General features: G+C 50.5%; 1 protein-coding gene across 5 annotated transcripts in view; it reads right to left on the bottom strand.

The window, feature by feature from the left end:
• Positions 1 to 23,195, bottom strand: part of SETX (senataxin) — a 631,151-nt gene that overhangs the window by 61,845 nt on the left and 546,111 nt on the right. For all 5 annotated transcript variants that reach the window (XM_086924766.1, XM_086924768.1, XM_086924765.1 and 2 more), the window contains one exon: positions 17,707 to 17,877. In XM_086924766.1, the coding sequence (XP_086780892.1) occupies positions 17,707 to 17,877 (171 nt within the window). The remainder of the gene's footprint in view (positions 1 to 17,706; positions 17,878 to 23,195) is intronic.

Raw genomic sequence — 23,195 nt, 5'->3', positions numbered from 1 at the left:
AGGGCACGGGGTAACAACCAACATGCGCTTTCCTTGTGACAGGGCACGTTCCTTAAGAATTGCCATTTGCACAGCCGTTAAAACTTTCTCCACAGTGGAAAAACGCAATTCAGCCGAAGTGTACAAGTGTGACTTGTAAGCAATAGGTACTGTATCTCCTTCATTAAAAGTCAGGTACGTGAAACCCACCGCCCCAGGGATAATTCTTATCACCAGGTTTGTCTGGTTATCACGAGTCTGTAAGTATTCAGAAGCTAGCAAATCAGCCTGCAAAGACTGCAGAATTGCTGAATGCTCTGGCAGCCAGCATGATTTGGAAAAAGATGGTTGTATCAAAGCATACAAAGGCTTGATACGCTGGGCATATTCCGGAATGTAAGTCCTCCCGAAATTCAGAAAACCCAGAAGAGATTGTAATTTTTTCAGTGTTGTCGGAGAGCACAACTGTGCACATTTCTCCAGGAAATGGGGTGCTAAACCCTTCCCTTCATGGTTAAGCTCGTAACCTAGAAACAACACTGTGTACTCTGCAATGTGCGACTTTGCAAAGTTAAACTTGTAACCCACATCAGCAAAGTTACAAATTATGCTATTTACTCGACACAGATGCTCCCAAAGATCGTCGTCTGTGAGATAAATATCATCCACATACGAACAAGCAACTGGGTCGAAGCTCTCCAAAAGAGAGACTATGCGAGCGGAAAAAACTCCCGGACTGTTCTTGTAGCCCATTGGGAGTCGTTTAAACATTTTTTTGCACGCCGCCGCACGTAAAACTGGTCCATTGAGAACTTAGACCATCTAATCTATGTGCATAAAAACCATTGGAAATGTCAAGCGTGGTTTTGAACCGTTTACGCTCAAGACTATTCACTAACGCAGAGCCGTGCGTATTCTGTACTGCACAGTTACGGCAATGCGAGTTCAAATGCCTATAATCTAAAACCAAACGATATGACCCGTCCGGTTTGTTTACAGTAAAAAGGGGGTTATTCATCGGTGACACACACGTTTCAATTACACCTTGATATTCCAATTGTTCAAGGATAGCTGCGACTGAAGCTTTCGCTTCACGCCGTATGGGATATTGGGGTTGAGGCTGTGGCTGTGACCGTAAAGGAATCTCATGGCTTGGTGACAATTTATCCCAACCACACTGATTGCGGTACACAGCCGGCGCAAGCGCCAGAGCCCACTCTTCTGCAAAATGCAGCGCCTCCACCCTCGGCACCGTGTGCGCGAAGCTGGGGAGGATTACCTCCTCCCCTCGCGGAGCTGCGAGAACAAAAGGTGGGGGCCAGTCAGCCTCCGAAAGCAAAATGTCATACGTAGACGATAGATTTTCCCAAAATACCCCTTTTACAGTTCGCTGCATGTCACCTTCAATTAACAGGACAATTTCAAAAAGTCTTTCAGGGGGAGCAACATGCGTATCTGCAGTTTCAATCACAACAAAAGTTTCAGTCGCTGTCACCTTCAACAGTGGACGGAGGGCCTCTCTCACTATGGTAATCTCTGCAGCGCTGTCCAGCAAGGTCAGAGCCCACGTCAGATTCCGAAGCCGCGTTCTCACTATCTGGGGCATAACGATGCGCGGTCAGGGCAGCGACTTTCTTCGTAGTAAACGGAGGTCTCTTGGGCGTAGAGCCTTCCTGCTGATCTCCACTGGAACGCGGGCGGGGCTGACCACGTCCTTGTTGGCCACCCCGGCCTCTGCCGCCCCCTCCACCACCGGTTGACGGAGCCGATGAGTCCTGAAAGGAACGAGGAGAGCGTTGTTCAGAAGCCTGAAACCTCTCAGGCGATTTAATCATCGCGCGGTCGCGCAAATCATAAACACGATCCGACTGCGCAGGCAATGGAGACGCAGGAGTTAAAACCTGTGTTTGTTGTTGTTGTTGCTTACCCTGATTCTGTTTTTTAGGCCAATTTTGTTTCTTGGACTTTTGTTGACCACTAATTTCCGATGTCTGACTCTGGGGCTGTTTCTTTTCCTTTTCAGAAAAAGTTTTAACCCCCTTTGCATTGCGGCCCACCATTGCGTAAGCATGCACAATAATCTTTGCTAACTGTCGGGGCCGGTCGGGCTCGGGAACCAACGCTAATGCGTTAGCAACTTGAAAGTTCACTGCATCACCCTTGACATTCGCAAGGATCACACCGCAAACCACTTCAAAAGGAGCCACACAGGCGCATGCCTAATTCAACAGCCGCCTCCGGTCCATGTTCATCCTGAACACGTTTAAGGACCCCACCTAGGTTGGTCACAGACGGGGAGCCATAGCACCTCGAATAGACCGCTGCAAAAGTTTTTCCCCAGGTCTCACAGTCAGCAAGGTCAGGAGCCAGATCCTTCGGTAAACTCAGTGTAAGAATCCGGTGCTTATCACCCGGACTCGTATTAGGAAACACAGCTTCCAGCTGGCCGAATTTCTCAGCAAGCCAGAACGGAAAATCGTCCTTTTCCAGGGGCTTTTTACCCATCACAGAATTAACCATGACCGGGTTGATTTTCAGACCAGCATGTTCTGCTCGAAGCTGTGCGCCTCTAGGGGCCGCTTCCTGAACATTACGTCCAATGTAATGAACAAACGCTCTAATCACTCCTACCGCGACTTCATGAAGCCGCCGCAGATCAGCCACGTTACAAGTGGCACGTTGAGGGTGAGGAGTAAAACCACCCAAAGCAGGCCAAGCAGTGCCCGGAATGGACAAAGGACCTAACCTCGGAGCGGTTAAAGCGTGCGGTAGGGCGCCACCAAACCAAACTCCATGCTGCCAAGCGTCAATAGGAACCTCCAGTGCTCTGTACGGAGCGTACGCAGCCGGTACTACCGTAGCTGTGTATGTGTGGAACACACCAGTATTAGCGTCCACTGCTGGAAATGTCACCCACGAATAAAACAGTTCGTACGGGTAAGCATGATCCGCGCTCACCACCAGAACCACAGCCAAGCCATCTAAAGGGACATCATATATCCGCAAATGGTCACGCACCGCAATGCGACTATGCTGCGGGATGTCCACAGGCTGAGCCATGTTAGCACAGGAATTAGAAAAAACAAAGTATACTTTGTAGCACAACTGGGTAGTAATTCAAGGAAACCGTTTTAGATAGATTCAAGCTTGAAAACAACCTATTTCAAAAATAGGTAGGTTCTTCCGACACTGCCGTTTTCCGGAAACGGGAATGTAGGCGTTAAGGTTTGAATGATATACTACTCGAGTGTCATGTTATAGGGCCAACCAACGTATGGGCGCCATGTCGCAGGGTTTCCGTTCTCTCACAGAACTGTGCACAGAGACCTAGAACCTGGGTGAGTCAGGGTGACCCACAACTCACCTAAGTTTCAGAAATCCCCTTACCAGGCTAGCTACAGTATCTCATCGGCAGTGAAGACTTCCCGATGTCTTAGACAATCCAGAACATGATCTTAGAATACCTCAGGTATCGTGGAACACATGAACACTCTTTCGTTATATTATCATTCCAAACCGAAACTGGGAGGCAATGAGAACACGTGCAAGTTTGAAATGTTTATTTTTTCAATGCAACATTCTCAAACGCAGTATCTTGTATAATACCAACATACATATTATAAAAATCAAAGTCAGCAGCATAGTCACTAATCCATAATAAGCAAACTGTGATAACATATTATGATGCAAAATCTATAGAATTCTGTATCACCTATATTTCGCGCACCCTAATTAGCATATTATATTATATCTAAGAAGGTCTCATTTGGGCTTTAGCTGGGCGAACCCATACCTCAAATTCTCAGTAGTAGGAGATCACATCAACAGCTACCAGCTCTCAGCATGTCCAGCATCAAGTGTGTTTAGAATTTCCTGTAACTGTATCTTGAACTCACGTAAAGCCCAAAGTTGGCACAAACATTATTTGTGTTATGACTAACGTAGTGCGAGGATCAGGCCTACAATAACCTTGTGTTAGAGTGTGCAGCTCTCAGTGTGCAGACAGTTGTTCCAAATGTTCCAGGCACGACTGATATCAGTGCAATAATATATTATTCTGAAGTAAATCAAATCCTTCTTCTAGGTTAAAAGCTGTAATAACAAGTAGGTGTCGTGTGCAAACCGAAGCAGAAAGAAAAGATGGCGTTTAAACTTTTAACAAGCACATGCTAACTTAACAGAACCTATGGGAACGTAATAACCATATGACAGAACCTTATGACCTTATTTGAGCAAATGAAGAGCAACTCTCCTGTTAAAATATAAACAACAAATATGAACATCACCGGCGCCATCTTGCTCAACGAGAGCTACTGCGTGGGCGTAAGCAGCGCCCATTTTAGACATTGCGGACATTTCATACTCTGTTTATCACCTATGTTTCACCCTGACCCCGCTATCATCCCCAGCGCTCGGACTAAGCATGACCAAGCGTACTAGGGTTGTAAAACCTTGTCCTCATGACAAAGCCCCGGAGCCACTTCCCGCCCAAAACCCGTTCGTCCTTTCATCCTCCGCACGTGGGCAAACCCTTCTGATAATCTCCCTCACCGCACCTGGCTGCTCAATCCGGTCCTAGGCACTAACTGACCCCTGCAGACATAGTTTCATTGCCCCCACACCGCAGGACTTGTTGTACTAACAAAGACACCTGCTTTAATCAATAGCGCAAACTCTCAGATCTGACCGATCCCACACATTTTCGGATCCTGTCGGAATGTCCAGCTATGAGATAGCGATCATCTGTTACATCTGGGTGGGGGACGATTGCTCCTGGGTTAGTGTGGGAACCTGCTTGGGGCGGGAATTCCAAAGATGTTTAACCTACCAATAAACTGATGCAAATGTTTATAAAAGACCAAGCCACGGCGATGTAGTTAGAACACCTTCCTAAGACATTCCGTGTGTCCGAATTGATGTGTTCTCCTCTGGAGAAATAAACCTGTTTCTTGCCTTCCAGTGCCAGCGCCTGCCTCTTTATTTTTGATAGTTAAAATTGAAGTGAATTAGAGGCATCTTGCGCCGGGCAGCTTTGTTATTCATAAAAGAGTTGCTGCTTTTCTCACTCCCAGGTCGTCTGTAAAAATTATTGTGTTTCCCAAAAAGGACAAACTGATACAGGAACTTGGCTTCTATTGCCCGATTACTTTAATTAACGAAGATGCGTAAACCTATTCTAGGATCTTAGCTACATGTCTGTCTCTGGTAATTCATAGAATAGTCTCCAATCTGCTGCACTGATTTATTTCTGGGAGAGGCACAACAGACCATACCAGAAGATTATTTCTCTGTTTGGTGTGGCACAAGTGTCAGGGTACCCTATGGTTTTGATTCTGCTAGATGTGGAGATAGCTTTTGATAGGGTCTCCTGGCAGTATCTCTGGGCTACTATACCGTTTTTTATCCAGGAGGTAAAGGCCCTGTATTATAATCCTGTTCCCAGTGTATTTGTAGCCATACAACTGTTGGACCACTAAGATCTCAAGGGGGGACACGGCAAGGCTGTCCGTGTTCCCCACTTTTATTTCCGTTTTACATCGATCATGGAGATTGGGGAACTATATGGTGATTCGCCCAATTCAAGTACATGGATATGACACCAAGACTTTGGCCAACAAATATGATATTGCTCTTGTAACTTCCTACCCGGCATGTCTTTCAGGGTAGTTTAAGAAGAAGCCTTAGGTTTAGGGAGTATCTCCGGATTCTCCTTAAACAAAGATAAGACGCAAAGTGTCAATAATGACAAGATACTCTTGGTGGATAACCACGTGGTTAAAAATGCTGTTTTTATCTGTATGTCAGTATTACAAATGTCTAGATGAAATTATTACAGAAAAGTTTGACCCTCTTGTTGATAAGACCGAAAAGGAGCTCTGCAGACTAAATAATTTACATCTTTCCCTGGTGGGTAGATGTAATATAGTGAAGATGATATTTCTCTCCAACATTCTGTACTTATTCAGAGCTATCCCTTTGGAGTTCTCAAATCAGTCGCTGAAGATTGATGATGTATTTTTGCATTTTTTATGGGCTTACTCAAGATCCAGAAGATCACTTAAATTCCTCTTGCTCCCAAAAGAGAGGGGTGGGTGGGCCATACCTAACCTTCAGCTAAATTACTTGGCCATTACTTTGCAGCATTGAACAGTTTTACTACAGGAATAGCCTCGTGGAGGGGCTGAGGATCATATTCCTTTTCCCTTTGAACTTTAATTTTGGTGTGGAGGGATGGGGATGTCTTTGGCGGCTGTGAGAAAGTGCCCTCTTTGTGCATGGTTGCCCCCACTTTTTGCTGAATTGCTGATGTTCTTTGACTGACTGTGCCTTGGGCTCCTGCTAATCAGGTACCTTGGGCCTATGTTCGTTCTCTAAAACAACATTGAAGCCTAAACCAAATTGGCATCTCTGGCCACGGGTAGGCCCCTGGTAAATGGTACCACAGGTTCCCAGGGCACTGTGACCAGGGAAGGCCCTTAAGGGCTGCAGCACTTATGGCCACCCTTGGAGGCCCTGCACCTTTTCACTCACAAACTGCCTTTGCAGTCTGTGTGTCTTGGTGCAGAACAAAGTGAAGAGTCGACATGGCACACGTACCTGTGTGCCATGCCTACAACCCACTGCCATGGCCTAGATCAGACAGCCCTCTAGCTGGGTGCACTATGCCAGTGGTGAGGGTACAGGTGCAGGAGCACTGTACCCCTACAGTGTCTAAGTCGATTCTTGGACATTGTAAATGCAGTGTTGTCATTGAGACTATATGGTGCTGGGAGCTTGTCATTACGAACTCCACAGCACCATAATGGCTACACTGAAAACTGGAAAGTTTGGTACCAATCTTCTCAGCACATTAAACTCACACTAATGCCAGTGTGGGATTTAATGTAAAGTGCACACCGAGGGCATCCTAGAGATACCCTCTGAAAAACGACCGACTACTAGTGCCCAGACTGAGTGGCTGGTTTCAGCTGCCACCACCAGGCATGTTCCTGTACCCCTGGGTCGAGAGCCCGCTGCTCTTGGGGGTCTGAAACAATGCACATCCTGGGTGAAGGTGCCAAGCCTCCTCCCCCAGGATGGGCAGGGTCCACAAAGGGGAAGCTTCAAAGGCCTGCCCCCTTTGTGAGCTTCCCCAGGCCACTTGCTGCTTCCAGCAAACTGGACCCCACTGGTTCTCACCCCCACTTGGGCAGGAGTACCGGCTGAAAAACCAAAATGAGGAAGGCAGATGTGCCCACCTCTGCCAACTCCACCCCTCAGGTGGGAAAGACGAGGTGAAGCACAACTCCCAGTCCCCACCATCTTGCAGAAGGGTGGACCCAGCCAACCAGAGGGGGCATATGCCCCCCTCCCACTGGAGGAGAACTAACTAGGAGGTGTACTCACACCAGGAAAGGGACCCATTGGTCCCTACCTGTACCCTAAACACTAACGCCCCTAAATCTAGTATTTAGGGGCACTCCAAACCTTGTCTCCTCCAATCCAGACAAGAAACAAGAAGAAAAGAAGAAGGACCCAGCAGCAGCTAACAAGAGGAAGACGCTCACTGATTTGGCCCCAGCCATACCGGCCTGTCTCCCCCTCGAATTCCGGTGTCTCCTGCAGACCGCAACCTCGAGAACCCCGAAGGACCTGCCTGCTTTCACTTCCAAAGACTGGATCTACCGTGAACACCGGATTTGTTCACCTGCAACCTCTGGCCCCAGCCGGAAAACGCAAATCCGCCCCACTTTGCACCCGCCGCCCAAGGCCCGAGCTCTAGTGGGCAAACACCAAGAGGATGTCTCCCCGCTAATCCTGACCCGAGACCCGGTGATCCCTGACCAGCCTCAAGCCTCCAGCCGACGCCTGCAGCCTCAATCCAGAGGGTCCCCCAATCGCGACCAGGAGCTGGTAAGAAGATCCGACCCCAAAAGGCACCTCTGCACCCAACGCCCCACGGCGGCCCAACCGACGGTGCCTAGCCAACCCCGTAACTTCCCAACTTACCTCTCGAAGTGGTAGTCGCACCCAGAAGATCCTCATCCCAGAGCCTGCAGTGCTTTTGCAAACCGGAGGGTCTCACTTAAAAACAACAGGGTGCCCGACGTCGAAACAGCATTCTGCACTTGGCCGCCTCAGTGCCGCTGAGGGTGCACCTTTTGTGCTACTTTGTTTCCCCATTTGCCCTGAGCTTAAGTCCAGGATCTTTGCTCCTACAACCCAGCGGCCTGCTAGCCAGCAGCCACTAACCAGAGGCCCCCTAACTCCCATTGGATAACATTGGGCCTCAACACTCTCAAAACTGGTTCCTGGTTGAAGTGTTGGCAGCCAGTCAGATTTCTGCTTGAGATCGGGAGATATATATATATATATCTATGGACCAAGAGCTACCTTTCGGCCAAGTTTGGTGAAATTCCATCCAGCAGTTTGGGCTGCAGTTGTGTCTAAAATCCCTATGACAATTACACTTTTTTTGACCCTCTCACCCCTTTTTTTCTTGGCCCCCGCTTGACGGATCGCCCCGAAACTTCCCACGCACAACTAGACCCATCCCCGTCAATCAACTGGTCAGGAGTTATGCAAACTCATGGCGTTTAGTAACTGGACTGATGCCTGCGGATACATCTTGGCTTGAATTCCAACAGCAGGCGAGGGGTAGGTGGCACACAGAAATATAATCGGATACAACGGTGGGGCTGTTTGACAACAACATGGCCTTTGTGATGACTATAACCAGTACTCACCCATTGAGACAGGAAGACTGACCTGATCAACAAATAGTACTACCATCGTACTGAATTGCCAAGCAACATACCTGGGTGGCATTCTTTCACCATTCCTCATGCCCTGAGTGACCTTTCGAAGCATCACCTCCTTGCTTAAGGATAATAGTCAAGTTGAAAAGAAAAGCACCTCCCTTAATATTGCCAACACCTCTCTTTCTACAGGAACATTGTTAGAAATGGGATCCCTGGCTGGCCAGGGCTTTCGCCAAAGTCAGTCAGAGACCACCACTTCCAAGTCAGGGCAAGGGAGTTACACGCCAAGATAACCCCTACTCGCCCTCTAGGTAACGTGGCGCGAGCAGCAAGGCTAAACTTGGAGGCGATGTGAGTTAAGTATTTGCGCACGCACCCCAGCAACAACACCCAAGGCCCACCACAAAGGAAACTCCACACAAGGTTATATAAAAATAGCCTTTGTATTACACCAAAACACATTAGATAAAACACACACTTCACAATGTGCCAGAGGCACGGGCAGAATTTACAGGGGATATTTACAAGACAGGGCCACCTGGACCACTGTCAGGAATCAGAAGTAACACTTTTAGAAATAGCACTTAGAATGTAAATTACTGTAGTACAAAAATAGCACACAACCAGTAATCACTGGTAACCAGGACCTCACTAGCACCACCTGTACTAGGGAGAAAACAACCACCTAAGTATCACAATACCTGTAGGGGTGTAAGAACATAACACATGATGCAATGCCTAACATTCATTCAGAGGTGTAAGGAGGGAAAACACATGATGCATCAACAATACATTCAGAGGTGCATAACAATAACAATTGCGCCAAACTCACAAGTCACCACCTGTGACTGTCCCTGTGTCCCAATGTCAGGGCCTAAACGTGGCAGTTGCCCACAAAGTGCTGGGCAACTGGTGCAGGGAAAGGTAGGGCAACGTTGGAGCCTCTCTGGCTCAAGAACCACCACTGTGGCACTGATGAGCCTCTCTGGGCTCTAAAACAACGAACTGGCACCCTGAGCCTCTCAGGGCTCGCAAAGCAGCTGTGGGCGCAAGAACTTCTCTGGGCTCTGAAATGAAGGTGGCACTCCTGGAGCCTCTCTGGGCTCCAAACAACTGGGGCGCCTGAGCCTCTTGTGGGCAGGAAACAAAAATGCCCTCTGGGCCTCCCAGGGCTCGTACCCACTTTGCCCCCTGATGGAGCCTCTCAAGCTCGGGTGATATGCCCCCGCGATCTAGGGGCCCCGCTCTGGGGAACTCTGTGTGGCAGGAGGGCCCCTCGGGCTTCTACACACCCTGGACCACGCCCTGGGGGGGGGGGGGGGGGGGGGGGTGCGTGCACCGGCAATGTGCCCCGACGCCTCCCCCTCCTCCCGAACCCTCGCGCCTCCCACTCACCGGGTCTCTGCAGGAAGGTGCTGGGGCTCTCTCCACACCGGGGAGCTCCACTCTGCTCCCGGTCGTGCTACAGCGGCTCTTGGGCTCTCCCTTGGTCCCGGGAGCCCCGAGTAGACAGGCGCCGCTCTTCCTCTTCGTGCACCGGATCCCTGGGCCGGCTCCCGGCAGCTTTCGGCTTCCTCCTTCCTGTCCCGGGCCGGCAGCCAATCAGAGCGCGGCCCGGGGACGGTCACGTGATGTCCCGCAGTCCCGCCCCCGGCCTGCCTGACTTCCTGGTCGCGGCCGGGCGGCAACAGCGGGGACAATCTAGCGGGCAATGCCGGGTGGGCACCGGCGCCTTTAAAGGGACAATAAACGAGGTGGGCACTCGTAGATTCAAATAAAGGGGCACAGCCCAAAAAGGCAATAACCACAGCCACAGGTGCGGCGAGGGCAGCCGCGAACCGGCGGCAACACGCAGGGCGGCCCCTGCTTTCCCCACGCAAACTGCGGGGCGGGGAAGCGCGATCGACAAATGAACAGGCAATTGCTGGGTGGGCACCGGCCTCCAGCAGACCACGCACTCCCAAGCGCCAGGGGCCTCAATAAAGCGCTCCCAGCGCTATAAGCAAAGGAAAAGCGCTCAAGCGCTAGAGGGCACTCAGTTCAGCAACAAAGTCCCTGTAGGCAGGCAGGGGGGCAAGGCTGGGCCCAGAGCCAGCACACTGGGTCTCCAGGCAGGGAGACTCTCCAAGTGGCGATCCTCTGGCCCAGCGGCAGCAGCAACAGCCCCCTCAGGATCCTGGAAGAGAACAACTTCTGTGGGGACACAGCCCCATTTTTATACAGTACATTCCTTTGTCTGAAGGTGCAGGGTGGGGGCGGAACCAGTCGCAGCTGGTTCTTGAGTACCCTTGATGGCCCAACCACCCCTTTCTTTCACTGGCAGGGCTAGGGACATCAGTCACACCACAGGGGGGCGGAGCCAGCATTGTCTGGGGAAAACCCAGACTCATTCAGGCCACAGGTACACTCCTCCCCAGCCATCAGCATGCTAATCTCCCACTCACCACCGGGCAGACCCATCCAGCCTTCCTGGAGCCAGGCTCACCAGCCTGCTCCAGCCAATCACACGCCAGACACATTTTATATTAATATGCCAACTCCTAGAAGTGGCACTTCTACATATGACACACTCATGCAACACACACCATTGCGAAGCATTCACTCTCATGAGTTCGCACATATCAGATTCGAACCTGTACACCCCACGCATCAGGAACTACCAGGGACACATACATTCCCCATGCATTCCTATGGGAGGGCAGGCCTATCTCATCACATGCACTCAGAGTGCGCACGCACTTTCCACTGGGACACAGTGAAAGTGCGCAGAACCCACAAATCACCATCACCAGGTCACCATTACAAGCAAAAAGTCTAGGGGTGAACCTGCCATAAGGGCCAAGTCCAACACAACCCCCTTCCAGCCAAAACGCAGGGTAGAACAATCACCACCGTGATGGACTTCCCTGCTTGGGGCGATAGAACACGGACGCGGGCCCGCAACTGCAGGGACACCCTCCTGTTCTACGCCACGGTGAACCCATGGGATTCCTTCTCAAACCACTGTCTGGACCAACTGGGCTACCCCACTGGTACTCCCAAGCTGTCCGCGGCCAGGACCAGGCCCTGGGCCACCCAGGTGCCACCGGTCCTTGCCAATTCGCAGAGCGGGGGGTAGTAACCCCTGGCACATAGTAGCCATTCTCCACTCTCCCTGTCTGCAAGACAGGACTAGACTGCCACTGGTTCTCCAGCCTAGGGCCTACAACCTCAGGCGGACCAGGAGTCTCAGGGAAGGCTCTCCTCCCCCTACCTCTTCTTCTAGGGTTCCTCCTCCTCCTGCGAGGGGTATCCTTACAACGCCACTCCAACCCAGGGTTTAACCCCTCAGGTTGCACCGGGGTCAGAGTTGGGCTCTCCCACCCTCTGCACCCCCTTCCAGAGGTCTGCCCTCTCCCAACTGGAGAAGTTCCTCTGGAAGAAGAACCGGTCAGGACACTGGTTACAGTCGTCCTACCCTTCAGGTCAGGCTGGGAACCTGGCCTCCCAACCTCCGGTCTTAAACCTTTGGTGGAACAATTGCCTGGCACTCCAGGACTTCTGGGGACTCACACGCAATCCCCCTGAGGCCGACACATGACCCATGTGTCGTGTGACTGTCTGCCTGGCGCAGATCTCCCGCCTCCTGTCCACCTGACAGTGCGCAAAGATTCCCCCAGCAGAGAAGTGGCGCCACCCGGGTCCCCTGAAGAAGATCTAGCCCAACTGGCTAGTCCCTGGTCCACTGGTGCATCCACTGGGAAACTCATCCCCCAATCACTCCTCACTTCGGACTTCTGTGCCCTCCCTCCTGGAGTAGCACTGCCGGACACTGGAACCCCTGGAGCTCTAGTTACAGATGCTCCAGGTTCCCTAGACACTAGGAGATCCTCCTCAAGTGTACTAACAGGACAGCCTAGGTCCCTAACCCGGTGTTCCCTCAAGAAACCACCCAGGTTCTGAGATAGGGCTTCGGGCCTCTGGGGGCTCTCAGCCACCCACTGACTCCTGCTCCACTGAGCCAGGTAGTCAGCCCCTCCACCTCTCTCACTATACTGGGACCTAGCTGGGCTACACTGAGCCTCTTCCACCACGCTGGGCTGGAAGATACCTATACCACTACTGTTGGACTCACTCACTAGGGACTCTAAAGAACCTCTGGCCCTCTCCCAGCGGTCTGCTTCCTCTGCAAGATCGTATGGTTCAGACAATCCACACCCTACTAGGTGTTGGCGCAATCCTGGATAAACCACACTGAGCAACTGCTCTCTGAGAAACATATCAAACAATATGTCCCAATCATATTTCGTGGGCTCCCGTACCCAATCACACAGGGCTCCACAACAGTCATCCACAAAATCTTCCCAAGACTGATGAGACGGTTTCCTAAGGTTCCTAAACCTCAACCTATTCTCCTCCTCTGGGGAAACAGGAACCATACTCGGGGAACTGGGAGTGGGATTTCCTACACTGAAATCTATATAGCTGCCACCACTGGACTCAACCCTCCCCGGGGAATCCAGACAATCAACACTGCGCGCAGGGGATAGTCTACCCTCCAGAGCTCCTTTGCCTCTGGTGGAGGCCCTCTCAGCCTCCTCCTGCGCTAAGACCCTCTCAGTCTCTAGCTGTTGCTTCTTAACCTCCAGCTGTTGCTTTCTGACGCCCAGCTGTGCCATAGCCTGGGCATGCTCCAACCTGAGCTTTTCTAAAGCCAGCTGGTGCTCCCTTTCTCTCCTATCTTCCAGCTCCTCTGGGGACAGGGAAAGGGATGAGGCGCTGCCTCCTAAGCTGGACCCAGCAAGGGACTCCCTATCTATGGGGTCCTCATTATCTGCTGGCGTCCCTGTGCTATCATTTTCTTCCTCCTCCTCTGAATCTTCAGGGCTCCCCACAGACCCACCACCCTCATGGTGTGAGACCCGGGCCCTTTCCTCATTGCGCGCAAGATCCCACTGACCCTTTTGCCATAGGATCAGGCTGCTCCTAAGTTCAGACTGAGTATCTGACTCATCCACTCCTATGCCTCTCTCTTCACAGAACCTTACCAACTCTCCCATACTGTATCCAAACAGATTACAGAAATCAAAAGCAGGCTCCATTTTGGCGGACGTTCTAGAGAAAAGATTACACAGGGAACTTAGGGGCCTGAGCTAACACAGGAGTACACAATTCACACAGGTTCAGCAAGTTCCCTCTCCCAGAGAACTCGCACTCACTTGCCTAGTGCCACACACCACTGGACTCAACCCTCCCCGGGGAATCCAGACAATCCACACCCTACTAGGTGTTGGCGCAATCCTGGATAAACAACACTGAGCAACTGCTCTCTGAGAAACATATCAAACAATATGTCCCAATCATATTTCGTGGGCTCCCGTACCCAATCACACAGGGCTCCACAACAGTCATCCACAAAATCTTCTCAAGACTGATGAGACGGTTTCCTAAGGTTCCTAAACCTCAACCTATTCTCCTCCTCTGGGGAAACAGGAACCATACTCGGGGAACTGGGAGTGGGATTTCCTACACTGAAATCTATATAGCTGCCACCACTGGACACAACCCCCCCTCGGACTGGTAAGGCAGTTTCTACCACCCCTGATTCCTCAACCTGACCACATGTGACACAGGTACCAAACTCTGGGCGCGGGGCAGGGGAATAAATGTACTTGACACAATTGCACAATGATACCTTCAGGAGAAGAAAATAATGGAACTTCAAAAAACCAATAATCCCCTAAAATGTGGTCATCTAAAATGCAGAGTTTTGTAATGTGGCCAGTTGCCACTGTGGTACAACGCAAACACAAATTCTCATCCCACCGCTGCCACCAATGTTAGAAATGGGATCCCTGGCTGGCCAGGGCTTTCGCCAAAGTCAGTCAGAGACCACCACTTCCAAGTCAGGGCAAGGGAGTTACACGCCAAGATAACCCCTACTCGCCCTCTAGGTAACGTGGCGCGAGCAGCAAGGCTAAACTTGGAGGCGATGTGAGTTAAGTATTTGCGCACGCACCCCAGCAACAACACCCAAGGCCCACCACAAAGGAAACTCCACACAAGGTTATATAAAAATAGCCTTTGTATTACACCAAAACACATTAGATAAAACTGTGCCCCGACGCCTCCCCCTCCTCCCGAACCCTCGCGCCTCCCACTCACCGGGTCTCTGCAGGAAGGTGCTGGGGCTCTCTCCACACCGGGGAGCTCCACTCTGCTCCCGGTCGTGCTACAGCGGCTCTTGGGCTCTCCCTTGGTCCCGGGAGCCCCGAGTAGACAGGCGCCGCTCTTCCTCTTCGTGCACCGGATCCCGGGGTCGGCTCCCGGCAGCTTCCGGCTTCCTCCTTCCTGTCCCGGGCCGGCAGCCAATCAGAGCGCGGCCCGGTCACGTGATGTCCCGCAGTCCCGCCCCCGGCCTGCCTGACTTCCTGGTCGCGGCCGGGCGGCAACAGCGGGGACAATCTAGCGGGCAATGCCGGGTGGGCACCGGCGCCTTTAAAGGGACAATAAACGAGGTGGGCACTCGTAGATTCAAATAAAGGGGCACAGCCCAAAAAGGCAATAACCACAGCCACAGGTGCGGCGAGGGCAGCCGCGAACCGGCGGCAACACGCAGGGCGGCCCCTGCTTTCCCCACGCAAAATGCGGGGCGGGGAAGCGCGATCGACAAATTAACAGGCAATTGCCGGGTGGGCACCGGCCTCCAGCAGACCACGCGCTCCCAAGCACCAGGGGCCTCAATAAAGCGCTCCCAACGCTATAAGCAAAGGAAAAGCGCTCTCAAGCGCTAGAGGGCACTCAGTTCAGCAACAAAGTCCCTGTAGGTAGGCAGGGGGGCAAGGCCGTGCCCAGGGCCAGCACACTGGGTCTCCAGGCAGGGAGACTCTCCAGGCAGGGAGACTCTCCAAGTGGTGGTCCTCTGGCCCAGCGGCAGCAGCAACAGCCCCCTCAGGATCCTGGAAGAGAACAACTTCTGTGGGGACACAGCCCCATTTTTATACAGTACATTCCTTTGTCTGAAGGTGCAGGGTGGGGGCGGAACCAGTCGCAGCTGGTTCTTGAGTACCCTTGATGGCCCAACCACCCCTTTCTTTCACTGGCAGAGACATCAGTCACACCACAGGGGGGCGGAGCCAGCATTGTCTGGGGAAAACCCAGCCTCATTCAGGCCACAGGTACACTCCTCCCCAGCCATCAGCATGCTAATCTCCCACTCACCACCGGGCAGACCCATCCAGCCTTCCTGGAGCCAGGCTCACCACCCTGCTCCAGCCAATCACACGCCAGACACATTTTATATTAATATGCCAACTCCTAGAAGTGGCACTTCTACATATGACACACTCATGCAACACACACCATTTCGAAGCATTCACTCTCACAAGTTTGCACATATCAGATTCGAACCTGTACACCCCACGCATCAGGAACTACCAGGGACACATACATTCCCCATGCATTCCTATGGGAGGGCAGGCCTATCTCATCACATGCACTCAGAGTGCGCACGCACTTTCCACTGGGACACAGTGAAAGTGCGCAGAACCCACAAATCACCATCACCAGGTCACCATTACAAGCAAAAAGTCTAGGGGTGAACCTGCCATAAGGGCCAAGTCCAACAAACATCATGTACCTCTTTACAAAGCAGGAAATCCTTCCCTAATTAAAAAAGAAACGATGACAAAATCTAGTACACCATCACATATTTACCATTAGTTGACAACATCTCAGAAAAAGCAGCTATACTTCTACTAGAGTCCGAAGTTCACAACCACCATCCCCTACAAATAAGCTGTCGCCAAAGTTGCAATACAGAAGGAGCTGCTGTACAGGAAGCAGTCCATAACTTATTTCACGCCCCTACAGTAGGGAATCCAACCTTCTTCTGTTGCTGTATTCATCGGGAACTCAATACCCTAGGCTACAAGGCAAGCTTAAATCAAATACAAGGAGATGATGAACGGAGCACTGAAACCTTTCAGACACTCACCCCCAGTCACAGACTTAGGTTTAATCCATCATCATTCTTTGGTTCACTCCGCCACTCCAGTTCAGACGCAGCCATATGCAAATCAGTCTTGATCCTGTTCCTCATGGGAACAGTCCAACCCGAACTGCCAAACCAGGTCTTCCCTGGACCGGAAACAAGCATACTGGGTTCAGTTTCGGGGTAACATCCCTCATCAGCCAGGCTAGCTTAAATCCAGTGGTAAAGTAAGCAAGAGACCCACATCTGGGCATACCCTGCCAAGTTAGGGTGAACAAAGCAAACACAAGGATGATGATGGACGAAGCGCTGAAACTCTCACCCCCCAGTCACAGATCTGGGTTAAATCCATATCCAAAGAAAGATGATGGCTTCAACCCAGATCTGTGACTTGCCATCACCCTGTTGAAGGTAGTCATTTGTTCACTATATTGACCTACGAATAGTGCACTGTTTAGGGGGAAGGGCCAGGAGAGAAGTGTGGATAAATGCTATTTAATCACTCTATTTATAGAGAGTCATCTTAATTCACAAGTGAATACCCTCAAGGCCTGGCTTCGTCTGTTCTATTCAGTAGCAAGGGGCATTAACAAAAAGTGACGCTGCTTGGTTCCATGGATTACAAACAACATTATTGATGGTCAACAAATAAAAAACAGAAGTGTTCACTAGTAAGTCCAATACACGAAGGATACAGTCTGACATCTTATGCAGATTTCAGGCTATGCAGGTGTTCAAATAAGACACATTAAAAGATACACAACTACAGCCATCTTACAAGGGACCATAGTGGTTTCAATCACGCAAGGTACAACCATGAAGGAATCCCCTCCAGCCAAGGAGTTTTAGCACAACACTGTAAAAAATATGATCTTTAGTAAGATTACAGATTGAATGCTGCAGTACATTCACACTAGCTTTCTCACTCCATCATTGACCCACAAGAGTCTGCTAAACTGTCAGAAGACAATACATGAGTTTGATGTAGTTCAGCATCAATGGTCTTGCTTTTACCGGTTAGGTGCACCAAACTCCTTGCCAAGCTCCTGGATGATCATGTTCTTCTGGGCACGGTAGGGCGTTATAATTCCAATGTTATAAAAGCCCATATCCTTCTTCTTCTCCTTGAGCAACTTAATAAGTGTAATTACCAGTTTTACTTCTTGGAAATTGGCATATGAAGATCTGAAAAGAGGGAAAGAGAGCACTTCTCAGCACACAAAGCACACAAACCCTGCGCTATTACTCACCTCAAGGGTCTGCATATGCAGTCATGGATAGCCCACCTCTGGTATGTAAGCGGCTTCAGCTACCAAAAATTAAATGCACCCAATGTGTGTCTCTACCTCCATCTCTAAGAAAATCCAGCCATGGGACGCCTTTCCCATTTCTGTTGCCTCCCCAATCACAGAAGACTGATCCTTTGCGGTGAAAATCTAGCCTTTAACGTCATCCTCTGAGTGGCTTTCACATTTTGTAGCCAAGGTATAGCTAGCTGTTCTCCAGCTGTGCCACCCTTTACCCTCACACATGGACATTACCAGCCATAACATCTCAATACCCCAGGTGCCTCCTCATCTATGGAACCCCATCTGTGGCACTACTCCAATATAACCTCCCTCAGCATTTCTCGGCCAAAGAACTTCTACCCTTGACAATGTAACACTCCTGCTGCAGCCCTACTACCCCAAAGAATGAAAATGTATTATGGGTGTGTGTGTGGGGGAGGTGGGGGGGTGTAAAGAGTCAATTGGGAAGAAGAAAAGATCAATGGGGAGCTGGGTCAAGGAGGGGAGCAAAATGGGAGAAGAAAAAGGGTGGAGGAGATTGAGAAACCAGTGGGGAACTTGGGAAAGAGTGAGACTAGAGAGAGTAGGCAGGGCTAGAGAGACCAGCCTAAAGCGGGTGCGGCATGGGGAAAAGGATGGGCCACCAGGCAAGCAAAGGTCAAAAAGGAGGTGGTCAAGAAGAGTAAATGAGAGGAGAAGTTGAGAGGGTTGAACAGACATACACAAAGGGGAGGCTGGGATAAGGGGAAAGGAGGAATGGGTCTAGGAAAACCAATGAAAAGAAAGGTTAATGACAGACTGGGTGGGGAGGGTGGGGGCACAGGGCAAGGGAGAGACCACTGAGGGGTTGAAGACAAAAGGAGACTAAATGGAGTGTGGGCAAGGAGAGACTGAAGAGGTAGAGAACTAGTAAAGACCTAAGAGGACACGGCAAGGGGAGACCAAAAGGGAGCAAGGCCAGAAGAGACCAAAAGAGTGGAAAAGGCGAGAGACTGAGGGAGGGGCAAAGGTGTCCAAAGTGGAGGGGGAAAGAATATCAATGGCGAAAAGGGTAAAGATGACAAAGGGGGCCAAACCAGTTCAATGTTTGCGGTGGAAGTGGGGTCGGTGGGAACGACCCAAGCAGGTGATAGGGCAAGGAAGAAACCCAGACGGGATAAAAATAAAGTTTTTTAAAAAGAGGAAAAGGATGAAGATGATAACAGTGAGGAAATAAATGAAGATGATAAAAGTGAGAGGATAAAGTCAAAGTCAAAAAGGATTTATATAGCGCACTACATACCCAGAGGGTCTCAAGGCGCTGGATGAAGGGTGGGGGGATTACTTGTCAAATATCCAAGTTCTAAGTTGCTTTCTGAATGCTAGATGGTTCTGAGTGAGACGAAGGTGAGTGAGTTCCAGGTTTTAGCAGCCAGGTAGGAGAAGGATCTACCTCCCATGGTGGTTTTATTGATGCGAGGCACGGTAGCAAGGGCTTGGCTGGAGGAACGTAGCTGGCGGGGGGGGGGGGGTGTAGAAGGAAAGTCGAGTGTTGAGGCAATCGGGTCCGAGTTCATAAAGTGATTTGTGTGCGTGGGTTAGGAGGCGGAAAGTAATCCTCTTATTGACGGGGAGCCAGTGGAGTTTTTTCAGGTGACTGGAGATGTGGTCTTTACGTGGGATGTCAAGTATGAGTCTGGCTGATGCGTTGGAGTTTTTTCTGGAGTTTTGCGGTGGTGCCGGCGTATAGGGTGTTTCCGCAGTCCAGGCGGCTTGTAACCAGTGCATGGGTGACCGTTTTTCTGGTTTCGGTGGGGATCCAGCGAAATGTTTTTTTGAGCATGCGAAGAATGTTGAAGCAAGATGATGAGACGGCGCTGACCTGTCTGGACATCGAGAGTGAGGAGTCTAAAATGACGCCCAGGTTCCGTGCGTGATCCGTCGGGATGGGTGCTTTTCCAAGAGCCTCTGGCCACCAGGAGTCATCCCAGGCGGAGGGGGAGGTTCCTAAAATAAGGACTTCTGTTTTATCTGAGTTACTGGCTTCCTATTGCTAAAAGGATTCTGTTTAAAACTTTGACCACGACTTTCAAGGCCCTACATGGCATAGGCCCCAAATATATTTCCAAACAATTGTCCTGGTATAACCCCCCCAGATCTCTCAGATCTTCGTCCCTATCTAAAATGAGTGTTCCCATTATCAAGCGTGCTAGAGCAGGAGGACGGTCTTTTCGCTACTTAGCTCCTCATGCTTGGAATGACCTCCCAATCTCTTTGAGACAGACCTCTAGCCTTCTGTCCTTCCGAAAGGCCCTTAAGACATGGCTTTTCCCCTAATTTGATGTTGCTTCCTGTGTCTGCACGTCCTCTCAGTGTTATGTTCTCCCTTCTTCGGTTGGGTTTCCTTCGATAAAGCGCCGGGATACTCCGTGGAGTGGCTGTGCGCTATAGAAGTATAAAAATAACATAACATAACATAACATAAAAGTTTTAGACGGCTATGCTTCATCCATTCGGCTACTTCTTTCATTCCTTCATGAAGGTTGGTTTTGGCAGTATTAGGGTCTTTGGTGAGTGAGAGGATCAGTTGGGTGTCATCTGCGTAGGAGATGATGTTGAGGTTGTGTTGGCGTGCGATGGCCGCGAGGGGGCTCATGTATACGTTGAAGAGGGTGGGGCTGAGTGAGGATCCTTGCGGTACGCCGCAGATGACTTCAGTGGCCTCTGAATTGAATGGTGGGAGGCGGTCTCTCCGGGTTCTTCCGGTGAGGAACGAAGTGATCCATTCCAGTGCTTTTCCTTGGATTCCGATGTTTCTGAGGCGCTGTAGAAGGATGTTATGGCAGACTGTGTCGAAGGCTGCGGAGAGGTCGAGGAGGATGAGGGCGACTGTGTCTCCATTGTCCAGTAGAGTTCGAATGTCGTCTGTTGCGGCGATGAGGGCGGTCTCCGTGCTGTGTTTGGCTCGGAAGCTGGACTGTGAAGGGTCGAGGGATTTGTTGGTTTCGAGGAAGGCGGCGAGCTGGTTGTTGACGGCTTTCTCGATGACTTTGGCCGGGAATGGTAGGAGCGAGATGGGTCGGTAGTTTTTGAGTTCGGTGGGGTCAGCTGTGGGTTTTTTCAGAAGGGCGCTGAGTTCGGCGTGTTTCCAGATTTCTGGGAAGGTGCCGGAGTTGAGGGAGCAGTTGATGATGTCTCGGAGGTGTGGTGCTATGATGGAGTCTGCTTTGTTGAAGATGTGGTGAGGGCATGGGTCTGTTGGGGATCCTGAGTGGATGGAGTTCATCAGACGGATGGTGTCCTCAGTGGAGATTGGGTTCCAGTCATTAAGGATGTTCAAGGGGGGTGAAGGTACGGCAGAAGGTTGGGTGGGTTGGTCTCCGGGTTGGTTGTCGAAGCTGTTGTGGATGTCTGCGATTTTGTCGTGGAAGAACGAAGCTAGGGAGTCGCAAAGGGTTTGCGAGGGAGTGATGTCGTTGGAGTTGGCGGAGGGGTTGGTAAATTCTTTGACGATGTTGAATAATTCCTTCCTGTTGTGGGCGTTGTTATCTAGTCGGTCTTTGAATGCGGCTTTCTTGGCAGTCCGGATAAGTTGGTGGTGTATGCGGGTGGTGTTTTTGAAGGCGTCCTTGGTGCTGGTGTTTGGGTCTTTTTTCCAGGCCTTCTCAAGGGAGCGACAGAGTTTCTTAGATTTCTTAAGGTCATCGTTGAACCAGGGGGCGTTTTTGCTGCCTAGTTTGGTTTGACGTTTTTTCAACGGTGCTAGGATGTCGGCGCTGTTGGATAGCCATTGGGTGAAGTTAATGGCTGCTTGGTCGGGGTTTGAGGTGTGGACAAGGGGGTTTTGAAGCAGCGATGAGGAGATCTGGTCGATGGTGATTTTGTTCCAGTTTCTTCGTAGAGTAGGTTGAGGGAGGTTGTGAGTTGTGGTCTTATTGTAGGTAAAGTGAACGCAGCTGTGGTCCGTCCAGTGTAGAGTTGTGGTGTGACTGAAGGAGATATGTTTTCTGGAGGTGAAGATGGGGTCGAGTGTGTGACCAGCGATGTGGGTGGGGGTATTAACAATTTGTTTGAGTCAGAGGTTGGCGAGATTGTCCAGGAGGGCGGTGGTGTTGCAGTCAAAGCTCTTTTCCAGGTGAAAGTTGAGGTCTCCAAGTAGAATGTATTCCTCGGAGGGGAGAGCGTGAGGGGTGATAAAGTCGGTGATGTCGTCACTGAATTGTGCGCGGGATCTTGGAGGTCGGTAGAGGAGGGTGCCTCTGAGTGTGGTCTTGGGGTCGGTGTGGATCTGGAAGTGAAGGTGTTCGGCGCTGTCAAGGTTGACGTCTGAGCTGGTAGAGATGCGGATGGAGTTCTTATGAACGATGGCGATGCCTCCTCCAGTTTGGTCGGTGCGGTCCTTACGGATGATCTTGTATCCTTCCAGGATGGCAATGGTGATGTCTGGGGCTGAGGAGGCGTTCATCCATGTTTCTGTAAGGAAGGCGACGTCCGGGGAGATGGTGTCTAGTAGATTCCAGAGGTCGATGGCGTGTCTGTGGACCGATCGGGTGTTGAGCAGGATGCAATTAAGGTGGTTGGTGTCGGAGCTCTCTTTGGTGTTCGAGGATGAGGAGTTGTTCTTGGTGCCGTCGAACTTGCAGGATAGAGAAGACAGAAGTGAGTGAAGGGATAGAGAAGATAATAGTGAGAGAAGGGAAAAAGATAATAGTGAGAAAAGGGATAACATAAAAAGTGAGGAATTGGATAAAGAAGATAAAAGTGAGGAATTGGATAAAGAAGATAAAAGTGAGGAATTGGAAAAAAGAGATAATAGTGGGGGAAGGGCTAAAGAAGATAAAAGTGAAGGAACGGATAAAGAAGATAAACATTAGGAATGGATAAATGTGAGGGAAGGCATAACATAGATAAACGTGAGGGAAGGGATATAGAAGATAAAAATGAGGGAAGAATAAGAAGATGAAAGAGAGGGAAGGGATAAAGAGGATAACAGTGAGAAAAGGGATAAAAAAGATAAAAACGAGGGAAGAGATATAGGAGATGAAAGTGAGGGAAGAGATAAAGAAGATAAAAGTGATGGGCTGTGCAAGAGTCTTTAAAGAGAACAGAACGAGCAAACAGGTACCATACAACTCACTGGAAACTGCAAGTGGATGTGACTCTTTGTATGTCCTTTCAATATGAGAGGTGTACTCCCTGACAACGAAGTCCGAAGCAATGTTCTGTCATACAAAA

Source organism: Lissotriton vulgaris, chromosome 5, assembly GCF_964263255.1.
Source record: "Lissotriton vulgaris chromosome 5, aLisVul1.2, whole genome shotgun sequence".
NCBI classification, from domain to species: domain Eukaryota; kingdom Metazoa; phylum Chordata; class Amphibia; order Caudata; family Salamandridae; genus Lissotriton; species Lissotriton vulgaris.
Note: the sequence above shows the minus strand (reverse complement) of the source record. Positions and strands in the feature narration are given on the sequence as shown.